A 13358-nucleotide genomic window follows, 5' to 3' on the forward strand; every position below is an offset into this window, starting at 1 on the left:
GGAAAAGGCTCCTCTTTCCAATGGCAGGGTCTGGATTTAGTCATTTCCTTGCGGTTTTACGATAAAATAGATTTAATTAGCATTTTTCCGATAAATTCGTATTATCGGTAAATCGTATGAAACATTGGTAAAAATGAAAATATACACTTTGACTACTGTTTTGATAGGGTTATGGTATTTACTCTTTGCTACAAAAAATATTATAAAAAAAACAGAACCTCTTAACATCCAAGGGCCCACATGTGGGCCCTCATGAGGACGATTCGTGACGCGCCACTTTGCCGACCTCTAGAGGCTTGGGTGTGCATTTCTTTTAATACAATATATAGATAGAATTAAAGCCATATTTGTTGCCTGTCAATTGCCCTTTCAGGTGACAAAATCCGTTCAGCGGTTCTCGAGTTACATGCCGATATGTGAGGCGTGCGCCAAAGTACACATTACCACCCCCGACCTCCGGGGGCTCTAGCTCCGTCAATCATTTGGCGATCTCGAAGATTTTTGGACAGGGTTGTAGCCAATGAGTGTGGCTTTCCATTGATACCCCATGATATGATAATTGGGGATCTAATACGGTCTCTATTGATCGATTTATGATAAAGAAAAGCAGGGGGGACCTACGGGTTTACATGACCTTTAGAGGTCAATGGTTCATGGGTTGAATGCTCCCAAGCACTGGAATACAGAAACATCATGTAGAACACACACTTTTACTTTTGATACTTACATTCGATATCAAATACTTATACAAATACTGCAAAAATATGTAGCCTTCCTTCCTGCATTTTGCGCTTGACTTTGGAGTCTTACATGGATTCCAATGTAGTGGTTTCTATTTTAGCTATGAATCCCAGTATAATTATGGTCGGCTACAGTAAGGTACAATGTGGTTTATTATGTTCCTATTTATATGGAGTTTTGTACATTGGTTCTTTTTACCTTTTTTAAACTGTACAATACAACAACAACAAAATTTCGATAATAGTATCAAGGAATCTCTAGATATCACCCATATCATACTACCTCTCCACTCCAGGAAAGGGAGTTGATATTTCTCAGATGGGGTGAAAATGGGCTTGGTCCTTGACCTTTCACCTCGAGATATCTGAATGGAAGTCAATGGAACCACAAGAATCTCCCCTTTACACCCATGTCCAATTAGTGCTAGTCCCATGTAGCTTTCGAGCAGGGGTTCTCAAACTTTTTTATACCGCGACCCCATTTTATTTAGGAAATTTTTTTGGGGACCCCACACTTAACTCATTGAGTGCCACGCCCTTTCCCCATCTGTACTGTCTGGCGCCAGCGTTATTGACCATTTTAGCGATGTTTGCAGACCCATTGTGTGTTCTGTATTATAGCTATGGAGACAATAGTATGGCTCATTTGATGGGCATTGTTCATAGTCCATCACTGACTAACTAGTTCATTTCTACATACTGTAGTTTGTGCGCTATTATACGCTAAAAACATCGCCCCTTTCCAAAATAATCCAGTCTTTTTTCATAGATCGCTATCTATGCCCAAATCGTTCTGGTTGATCGCCTGAAACCCCAAATACTTCCAAATCAAAGGTATATACCATATACATATGTGTCTTCACAAAATCATCAAGGGGGGGGGGTCGTTTTAACTAGAAACTGGGATCGTGTTTGTCGAGCATGTTTTACGTCCGATAAAACACGACACTGTGATCGGTACAGAAGCATGTTTTACATAAAAAAAAATACCAGCAGGTTACCTAAGATAGACCTTACCTCAGTCAGAAAGTACTCCAAAATGAATAAATCCCATGGCGATCGCAATTACTTGTGTATAAATTTGGGCACGGCTACCATACAGGAAATAATAGCTCTGAGGCACCAAATCTTCCACCGATTGATATGTTGTGATCCACTCCTAGGCGGAAACAGCCGGAGGTTAACTCAGTACTGGGGACAAGTGATATCCCCAGTTCAAAAGGTAGGCGATACTGCCACCTGGTGAGATTCGATCATCATTGCAATTCCAACGTAGGCAGATGAGCCAGAGAGACATAGGGAGCTCGAACAGTGTATCGAACAGGGATCAAAGGAAAAATATCAAAGGATCTAAAAATGAGATATTACGTTTTTGGCACTCATCGGTTGGCGGCGAAACATGAGATATTACGTTTTTGGCCATCAATGAGTTAATAATGTATCGCGTTGGGGCGCTCCAGTAGCACACCATATAGCGCGCTGAGTCACGAAGCGGTTGTCCCGGGTTCGCTTCCCACACCCGGTGACCATTTGCTGCATGTCTTCCCTACTTCTCCTCCCGTTCTCCCTCTCTCCTCTGTCGGTCCTGCGTGGCCATAAAAAGCTTTTTTTTTTTAATAATGCATCGCGTCAATTAAGGAATATCAAAATAAAAGCACACGTTGTTGAACTTGACCATGCATATTTATTAGAACATTGTATTACAGCACTGTTATTTATTTTTTAAAGATAAATTTTTTAGCGTTTATCTTATTTTATTTTATATATATATATTTTACTTGCCAAAGCTCGACCCCACTGACCCCAATTTGTGTCGCAATCCGTAGTTTGAGAACCACTGATTTAGAGCATAACCATGTAGGTTTTTTGCATGCTCTAAAAATATTTTATAATCTCATTTATTTTTTTTATATACTATTTCTGCATACTGTGGTCTCTAAATCAAATCAAATTTATTTGTAAGGCCCGACAACACACGTTAATGTCCCCATGGGCCGGACACGTCTTCTTTAAACAAGTCAAGAAGAAACATAACAATAAGTCAAGAACAAAACAAGAACACCATAAGGTCCAACAAATTTAAAATAAATGCAAATAAATGAATGAATGCAAACACTCCCAGACATACCCCACGCGAAGGTAAGGAAAAACTCACTAAAACCTAACAATAGGGAAAAATGCACCACAGGCAGTGTGGAGGAGAGAAACCTTAGAAGGGCCATTCAAGGGAGGATCTCCCTTCTTAGATGTCGGTGATAGTAGTGTTGCAGACTGACAGTTGGAAAGCATGCACTCATGTGTGTAGTGAAACACAGATGAGTGCATGCGTTAGCAACTGAACATTTTGAAAAATTAAAGATAGAGCTGATAGCGATAGCAACTGAACATTTTGAAAGATTAAAGATAGAGCTGATAGCGAATCTATTTGAGGCACAGGGGCGGCGCAAAGAGGGTCGCATCCTCCCCGTCTTAATCACGGGACGTTCAACACTCCGGTCATCGCTCCGAGACAGCCGGAGACAGGGAGATTAGAGAGTTCCCATGTTTGTAGTGCTGCAGAAAAGCAGACACGGGAGAAAATAGACATCCTAACTAAACTAGACAGATTAATCTAAAGGTCAGTCCCCGACCAGGTGAGATCAGGGTAGGTTGAAGGAGAGAGAGAAAAGATGGGTCTTAAGCAGGGATTTAAAAGCTTCGACAGAGCAGGCGCCCCTGACGACAGCAGGTAATTTGTTCCACAGGTAGGGAGCGCGGTAGACAATGGCTCTGTGGCCGGCGGATTTCTTTTTAACCCTAGGAATCGATAGAAGCCCCGCATTTTGTGAACGCAGAGCACGAGTGGACGAGTATCGGGAGATGAGATCGGATAGATAGAGCGGTGCAAGCCCATTTCAAATTTTGTAGGTGAGGAGTAGCACTTTAAAGTCAGATCGGGCTTGAATAGGAAGCCAGTGTAGGGCGGACAAAACTGGTGTGATGTGATAACATTTTCTAGTTCTAGTTAGTATCCGTGCAGCCGCATTTTGCACAAGTTGAAGATTTTTGATGCTTGAATTAGGTAGGCCTGAAAAAATTGCATTACAGTAGTCCAGACGTGATGAGACAAAAGCATGAATCAGGGTTTCAGCATCAGCCAGAGTTAAAATGGGGCACATTTTTGCGATATTACGAAGATGGAAGAAGGCAATTTTGGTGACATTTTTTATATGTGCATTAAATGAGAGGGAGGAATAAAAAATTACTCTGAGGTTTTTTTATGGTGGAGCTCCAAGACTAAACAGTCTTGGAATTGTATATGTTAGGTACTGTATGGCTGTAAAGTTGATCATATCTGGGCCCACCTTATACTCTGGGCCCACCTGATCATTTCTGGGCCCACCTGATATACTCTGGGCCCACCTGATCATCTCTGAGTCTGGGCCAACCTGATCATCTCTGGGCCCACCTGATATACTCTGGGCCCACATGATCATCTCTGGGCCCACATGATAATCTCTGGGCCCACCTACCTACACTAAGACTTCTGGCTACGCCACTGCGGCATTCATAATAAATAATAGTAATCATGTGCAAAAACAATACAAAAAACAATGCAGGATAGAGAAATCATAAGATGTAGAACAAAATATAACTATAAAGTATTGTTACTAATACGTATTATGTTTGTGGAAAGAATGTCCATTGAAAGACGTGTTGTTCATGCAGGCTGCGGGAGGTGTCTGATGTCGCTACGATGCAGGCGTCTGCCCTGGAGGCCAGACAGCAGTCCAGAGAAAAGGAGGTGGAGGCTTTAAGGAGACAAGTCCTAGACTACCAGGTACTGTAATAAGTCTCTGCCAGGTAGACAAGTCCTAGACTACCAGGTAATACATCTCTGCCAAGTAGACAAGTCCTAGACTACCAGGTAATAGACACCATTTCTGTGAATTGCCAGATTTTATCTAAGCAGATGGTAGTCCATTGTCCGTAGCCTCTCCACTAATGAATACCTCATATTTAATAATACAAACATTTTAAAAAGTGCACACCCAATGGATCACGCTGACACTCTTGTTTGTATGCGAAGATAAGCAGATGTCGAGCATATGAACCATAATCACCGGGAATACCAGTGTTCTGCTCACGTATTTATGGTATTTATTTTTCACCACATATTAAGACAGCTGACATAAATCTTTCTGGCAACATTTCCAACAACATGTTTGTGTAGAGACGTCTTCCTCCCACCAGATGCCAGTGACCACTGGAAAGAAAAGGCCTAATGTCTGTGCCCCCCCCCCCCCCCTCCTTCCCTCAAAAGGCCTTTGCTTTTTGGACAGGCTGCTTTTGTATATAAGAATTTGTTCTTAATTGCTTGCCTGGGTAAATAGAGGTTAAATAAAAAAATTACTGTTCCACTGCAACAGAGGACGCCATAGCCCATGTGCTGCACACAACAGCATCACACCTGGACAAGAGGCAGGGGAACTATGTGAGAATGCTGTTCATCGACTACAGCTCAGCATTCAATACCATAGTCCCCTCCAAACTCATAGCCAAGCTCAGGGACCTGGGCTTGAACTATGACCTCTGCCAGTGGGTCTTGGACTTCCTGACGGGCAGACCCCAGGTGGTAAGAGCAGGCAACTGCACCTCCTCATCCATCACGCTCAACATAGAGGCCCCCCAGGGCTGTGTTCTGAGCCCCCTCCTCTACTCCCTGTACACACATGACTGTGTGGCACAGCGGAACAACAACACAATCATCAAATTTGCTGATGACACAGTAGTGGTGGGCCTGATCTCTGCCAACGACGAGAGGGCCTACCTGGAAGAGGTAGAGAATCTGTCACAGTGGTGTCAGGAGAACTGCCTCTCCCTGAACGTCAGCAAAAGAAAAGAGATGATTGTGGACCTCAGGAGGTCGGGGGTCAAGGACTACAGCCCCCTCAGCATCGATGGGGCACCGGGTGAACAGTTTCAAGTACCTCGGAGCCCACATATCCGAGGACTTGACATGGACCACACACATTGACAGTGTTGTGAAGAAGGCACGACAACGCCTCTACTTCCTCAGGCGCCTAAGGAAGTTCCAAGTCAGTCAGAAGATCCTGACTGGCAACATCACCTCCTGGTTTGGGAATAGCACTGCACAAGACCGTAGCAGACTACAAAGAGTGACACGTTCAGCCGAACGCACAATTGGAGGGGGGCTTCCCACCCTCCAGAACATTTACAACAAGCGGTGCAGGGGGAAGGCTAAGAGAATCATCAAGGACTCCAGCCACCCGAACAACTGCCTCTTTGAACTGCTGCGGTCAGGCAAGCGATACCGGAGTCTTAAGGCGAGCACAGAAAGACTCAGAAGAAGCTTCTATCCCCAGGCCATCAGGCTGCTAAACGAACAATAAACACTATGCAACAACCATCAAATGCACACAGCACACACACCCACACGCACACACTCACTTAAACAAACAACACACTGCAGCACCCACTCTCCACACTTTAGATCACACAAACACACTTTATATTTATTGATAAAGGATTTGCACTACAACTCGTACACCTACTGTAAATTGTACCTAAATTGCACCTCATCCCATTTCTGCCTTGCACTACATAGTATTGTATATTAGTACACTGCATAGTATATTGTATATTATATGGTAACTCAGTTACGTCTATTCTGCATCGAACATTGTACATACGGTATGTCTATACTGAACACTGTGACCTCATTTTTTTACTTCTAATTTACATGCTATACTATGTTATTTTATTTCATACTTATCTTGTCTTGCACAGTCTCTGGAGCGTAACAGTAAGAAGCATTTTGTATAAAAGTATTCTGTACTTCTGTATGACAACTATTAAAGAAACTTGAAACTTGAAACTTGTTTACAAGATCCAGGAACAAGACACAGAATGATTACATTTTTGTAAGTCTGAGTTCAGGGAAACATGGTGGTGTTGTTGTTGTCTTTCTATACTGCAGTTCATTGGATTTGAAATGGAACAATGACTGTGACCTTAACACTTTCAGTGCCAGCAGGGGGCGCACGATTTAGTGCTTGAATGCCCACCATCCACTTCAATGTTAGCGTTAATAACGCCTAATCTATGTTTTAAATTATGGCTATGTGTCTAATCTGCCCGTCGCTTATCAATGACTCGTTTTCCAGTCAACATTGTCGAAGCGGATTGTTTTTTTTATCTGTTCATTTTCGTTTTATAGCATTTTGAAAAGCCCTCGTTTTCAAGGAAAATAAAAAGATTCCATGATAAACGCCCTGTACTGGAATATTCTGGCATACACAAAAACATTGTAATTTTTCGGCCTATTTATGAATCGTTTTCAAATAAACGCTAGATTATCGATAGTATAATTTTTTTTTTTTTTTATTATTATTGCAAAACAAAATTATTAAAAGTCAGTACTCAACACACAATGCATAATGAAACTAACAATTAAGGTGGCTAAAATGACATGCAAGTACAGAAACAGAAAACAAAAAAAAAAGGTATATAATAATATTTTACCGTATACAGTGTATATCCAGCGAAATTACCAATTATACCAATGTCTTATACAGGATATACCCCTAATACCTATTATCTAAAACCCTACACACATATGCTCCAGCTCGAACCCCCCCCCCCCCCCCCCCCCTCCCGGACCCCTCCTTGGATAGTACCTCCATTATCCCTCACTCATAACCAGACACTACCATTATAAACTAGCTTTTATTCTCTCCACCACTTATTTTTTTTTTTTTTTTTTTTGTCTTTTTCCCCCTCCATTTTCCTCCGATTTTCTCCCATCCCAATGTTAGTCGTATGCCAATTCCCAGTCCCTTCCTGGTCGCTGCGCTTTACCCCCCACAGTCAGATCATTTGGATGAGTGGAGGCTACCACGTGCTTCCTCCGACACACGTCCAGCCAATCACCGCTTCTTTTCACCTGGCAGCGCGGATTCTCATTGAGAGGGCGTAGCGTGTGGGAGGACCACACTATCCCCCTCATGTCCAATCCGCGCTTAGCAGGCGCCCCGACCGAACTGTAGGAGTCGCTGTTTACAACGACCCGGACCCACCCCGCCAGCTTCTCCCACCCTCTGATACAGCCAATTGTATCAGTGCAGACGGCCAGCCAAGCTGGTGACAACCCCGGAGCTGTGAGCTGGATTCGAACAGGCGAACCAAGCTCACAGCTCCGGGGCTGGTGACGAACGCAATCTCCGCTCGACCACCTAACCGCCTCTCTCCACCACTTCTAACCACATTGACATTTTGGATTCGTTGAGACCCAGAATTCTTGCTGTAGATATTTCTTGATAAATCACATCGAGATATGTAAGAAACCAAACCTTCCGGCACATTTTTTTCGGTTGAAACCAGCGTGATGCGATCAGTTTTTTAGCTACTGTGATACCCGATAAAACCAATCTCTTTAGCTGTGGATTTACTGCAAACTCAAAAACATCATTCAATAGTAATACAGAGGGGTGTACTGGTATATTCCAAGATACGAGTTTTGATAATTGATGGGTCACATCTTTCCAGAATGCCTTAACTGGTGGGCAGTCCCAATACATGTGCATAAATGTCCCTTCGTCTCCATTTGTACATTGGGAGCATTTTGAGTCTTGTTTAAGACCCATTCTGTTCAGTCTTATAGGAGTCAAGTATGTCCTGTGAATATAGTTAAGATTGATTTGTTGATGGTCCGGGTTCCTTGATGTAAGACGGACATTTGCCCATGCTCCTTGCCAATCAAAGTCACTTTCCAGGTCTGGTATATCCCTCCTCCAGACAGAGTCTAGTTGGAGGGTTTCATACGAGGACGTTAGTAATTGATAATAAAAACCTGATACAAAACCTCTCGATGTCTCTCTTTCATAGAAGAATTTGTGGTATCTGTGGTGTTCAACTGGTATGTCTAATGGAACACCGTGAGACTTCAAACATAGCCGTAACTGTAAGTAAAAAAGCCATGTGGACTCGGTGAGATAAAATTTTGTGCATATCTCTCTATAACTACAAAAACCCTGGTTGTTAAAAACATCCCCTAATGAGTGTATGCCTTGCTCTTCCCATATAGGGAATCTTATAGGACGTTTTTCAATTAAGAGTGCATTGTTATTGAATAAGGGAGTGTGATTGTGCCATTTTTGTGGGTTAGGATATTTTTTTTGTGTTTCACGCCATATCCGGATCGCATGGGTAATTATGGGGCCAAATTTCCGCTCACAGTGCTTGATTGGTAGTTTAGTGTGTGCTATGTCCTTCAGTCTATGTGGGGCTACTATGTTTTCTTCCAATTTTCTCCAGGATACTAATGCTTGGGGATCAAACCATATTGTCAATGGTCTTAATGTGTACGCCTTAAAATATTGGAAAAAATCTGGAACTGCCATGCCACCGTCTGCTTTATTTCTCTGTGCGGTGGATCTTTTTATACGTGGTGGTTTGTTATTCCAAATAAATTTGTATGTGGAGGAGTGTAATCTTTTCCAGTAACCCTCTGGAGGGGGTAACGGTAGCATTGAACTGATGAAGTTGATTCTAGGTAGTACATCCATCTTAACTATTGATACCCTTGCCTGTACTGAGTTTTTAAGTTTTGCCCACCTGTCCAGGTCGTCTTTGATTTTGTTCTGTATTTTTGTGTAATTGTGCTTCACCGTTTGTCTTATGGTGGGAAATATTTCCACACCCAAGCATCTAAAATGTTTTACCATAGGTATCTCACCTGGGAGGGTTGTATCTTTTTTTGCATGGGTGTTAAGTGGAAGGAAAGCCGACTTTGGCCAATTTATTTTAAATCCCGATAAATCACCAAAGTTCTCAATCAACTTGAGTAGATGAGGCAATGTGGTGTTGGGGCTTTGCATGAACAATATTACGTCGTCCGCATATAAACTAATTTTATGTTGTGTGCCCTTGATTACGATTGGTTCTATGGATTGGGATTGTCTTATATATTGTGCTAAAGGCTCTAATGATAGATCGAATAGTCCGGGACTAAGAGGGCAACCCTGTCTGGCTGAGCGTGATACCGGAAAGATTTTGGAGATGAATGTACCGGTTGTAATCATGGCCGATGGGTCTTTGTATAATACTTTAATCATATCAATGAATCCTTTTCCTAACCCCATCCTTTCTAGTACTGCCCATAGATACGACCATTCCAGCCTGTCAAAGGCTTTCATAGCATCCAGGGACAGCATCGCCTTAGGTATGGTGTCGTCCTTGTCTGCATCTAGTACGTGCAGTATTCGTCTTATGTTATCAGTGATCAGGCGACCTCTTATGAAGCCAGTTTGGTCCGGATGAACTAAAGACGTCATATGCTTTTGTAATCTGATGGCTAATACCTTAGAGTACAGTTTGACATCGGTTCCGAGGAGGCTTAAGGGTCTGTAACTACCGCACTCGGTGGGGTCTTTGTCTTTTTTGAGAAGGACTGAAATGAGTGCAATATTGTCGTTTTTATGGAAGCTCCCCTCCTTGACTGAGTATAAGATCATATTTAGTAATAAGGGTCCAATTATGTCCCAACAAGAAAGGTACATTTCTGATGGGATACCGTCTCTTCCAGGAGCTTTACCATTTTGCATTTCGGATATGGCCTTCTTGAGTTCCTCTAGTGTGATCGGTGTTTCTAACTGTTTAGCGTCATCCTCTGAAAGTTTAGGGAGAATAATTTGATTAAGATATGTGTCCATTTTGTTTTGATCGAAGGTCGTTTCTGATTTATATAAGTCGGAGTAGAATTCTTTGAATGTATCGTTTATTATTTTGGGGTCTGTTTCAAGTACTTGTTGTGCTCTAATGGTAGTTATATCTGCAAATTTTGCATTAATTCTTAATCGCATGGCTAATAGGTGACTAGGTTTAGAACCTTGGGAGTACTGCTGTTGTCTTGTGCTGCGTATTTGCATTTCCGATTGTTGTCTGTATATGGCATTGATCTCTGTTTTTAGTACGTTAACTTGATTTTCTAGTCTAGTTGAGTTGTTGTATTTTAAAGAATTAAATAACGTTGAGTAAAGCATTTCCAGTTCAGACAGTTTTGTGCATTGATTCTTGCGCATTATGGAGGAAAATCTATCAGTGAAATCCTTGATCATACCCTTTACCGACATCCATATTATTCTGGGGTCTTGCACCGAGTTTGCATTCTCCCGTAGGAATACAATGAGAGCTTCTTTGAGTTGTGTAATGAATTCCTTGTTATTAAGCAGCATCGAATTAAAACGCCATCTTGGGGCCCGGGAAGATAGTATACCAAATGTTGCTTTTAGGAGTAAATAACAGTGATCTGATAGTGCATTGGGTATCATTTCCACTTCATATTTATCAAATAGTCTCAGGGATGCAAAGACATAATCAATTCTGGATAATGTGTTATGTCTCGCCGATCGACAAGAGTACTTTCGGGTCGTGGGATTAAGTGAACGCCATAAATCATTTACACCTGTAATCTTTGACCAATCCTTTAATGCTTTAGATGCATTTTTTTGTTCGCTGGAAAAGGCGAGGTAAGATTTGTCCATCCTTGGATTCCAAATGGCATTAAAATCTGCACCTATTATAAATGAGTAATCGGGATGGTTTAACATTTCATCGGTTAGTGTAGTGAAGAAACCCTCTTCGTACAAATTTGGGGCATATACCGCTGCCAACGCTATTTTCCTGGTATTGTGTACAATCCTAGCTATAGTTATACGCCCATCCGCATCCGACCATACCCCCTTTAATTCAATATTTAACTTACGTCTGACGACTATGGCTACACCTCGAGTTCTCGTACTAACCGATAGTATAATTATGTGTACGTATGCACGCTATATAGGCGATCTGAAAAATCGATTCTCTGATTTCCTCAAAGCGGTCGCGCACATACAGACCCATCACACATAGGGCGAACGCTGAGATCTCAGCGAATACAACTCTGATTATCCCAAGACTTGTAAAATAGATTCCTTACCTCAGATCAGATGTTCTCCAAAAAGATCATTCCAATTCCTGATCGCCATTCCAAAAATCGATCGCTTTTATTGATCCAACGCTGCATACTGGACATATGTATTCCACGCTGTTCTGAGGGTCCACAATGAATCCGATCGGCTCGGGTTACATGCCTGAGAAGTAAAATGTGGATTCCGGATTTTTCTTTTCTCATCCATTTTCATTGAGTCCATTCCAAAAGGGTGCATTACCATCTGGGAGACGATGGGGGCGGTTTTTTCACATCTGAGCTCATGGGGCTGGTTTACCAACGGGAGACTCGGTTGATGAAATATGAATTCAGAACGCTAATAAAAAAATAACACGCTAATTGTCGTGGTGGGCATTCAGGCGTCGGGCTGATAACACGTGTTATCACGTGGTGGGCATTGAAAGTGTTAAAGTGCAGACTTTCCAACTTTTTCCACGAGCGAAAGTACAGATATGTGACTTTTTCCTGTCTAAATCTTCCATTTACTGCCATAGTAGAATTGGAAATGAAAAAAGTCACTGAAATTGCAAGTCTGCGCTTTAGCCTCATAAGTCATTGTTCCATTTCAAATCCACTGTGCTGGAGTACAGAACAAAGATGGGACAGTACTCATTTGCTCACACAGAGTGGAATGAGCCTTTGGCCATCAAACAGGGCTTGAACCTGTGTAGTTTCAAGGTGAACGTTAGGAAACCGCTCCTAGAAAATGTCCCAGAGTAACTCAGGAGACGTACAGTGGAGGGAGGCTTCCTGCTTTAGTGTATGAGATCTGTACATTTTGTACATATTTCATTAATAATGTTGTATTTTACTTTTTAATAAAAAAAATTATAATAAGTGTAATGTTTATGTAGGACCACAATGGAAATAAGTCTGACTTTTTTGTGCTATCCTTGATAATTTTATGATGCATGACTTGTAACACATACTGTATTTTAATAATTGTCAAATAAACTAAACTAAAGAGACAAAATATGTCTCACTGGACTTGTGGACTGCACTGTACTTACTCATATATCAATGCAGAACATGGAGGACAAGTGACCATATTGAACCATCTCTCTCCCTCAGACCCAGACGGACGAGAAGGCCCTCATCGCCAAGCTCCATCAGCACATGGTGGCGCTGCAGCTCAGCGAGGCGGCCGCCATGGGCAAGCTGGAGGCCGCCGTCGCCCGCGCCCAGCGGCTGGAGGCCCACAAGCTCCGCGCCGAGCAGCGGCTGGACGCCGGGGAGCGAGCCCTCTACCTCGCCCGGCAGGAGGGCCGACACCGGGCCAGGCACCTCCGGCAGACTGTCCAGTCGCTGCGCCGCCAGTTCGCCGGCGCTCTGCCTCTGCCCCAGCAGGAGAGGTTCTCCCTCACCATGATGAGCCTGCAGGAGGACAGGGCAAAGGCCCGGGAGGAGAAGATAAAGGCGGAGGAGGAGAGGAGGAGGGCGGAGGGGAGGGCAGAGGAGCTGGTGCTGAGGCTCAGGGGGCTGGAGGAGCTCATCTCCACACTGAAGGACGTGAAGGGAGCCCAGAAGGTGGGTGGCGAGAGACCGTCACAGGCGATAAGCATGCAGGGTCATCATTTTAGCCATGCCCCGATTTAATTTATCATCTTGTAACTTCCAAGTATTCAGAA

At 42.9% G+C, this 13358-nt stretch overlaps 1 protein-coding gene across 3 annotated transcripts in view; it reads left to right on the forward strand.

Annotated features, from left to right (window-relative positions):
- The window catches only part of cep290 (centrosomal protein 290), a 192500-nt gene that overhangs the window by 100472 nt on the left and 78670 nt on the right, over positions 1 to 13358 (forward strand). For all 3 annotated transcript variants that reach the window (XM_084335330.1, XM_084335329.1, XM_084335331.1), the window contains exons 28-29: positions 4449 to 4560; positions 12802 to 13257. In XM_084335330.1, coding sequence (XP_084191456.1) covers positions 4449 to 4560; positions 12802 to 13257 — 568 coding nt within the window. The remainder of the gene's footprint in view (positions 1 to 4448; positions 4561 to 12801; positions 13258 to 13358) is intronic.

Source organism: Notolepis coatsorum, assembly GCF_963971535.1.
Source record: "Notolepis coatsorum genome assembly, chromosome: 18".
Taxonomy (NCBI): domain Eukaryota; kingdom Metazoa; phylum Chordata; class Actinopteri; order Aulopiformes; family Paralepididae; genus Notolepis; species Notolepis coatsorum.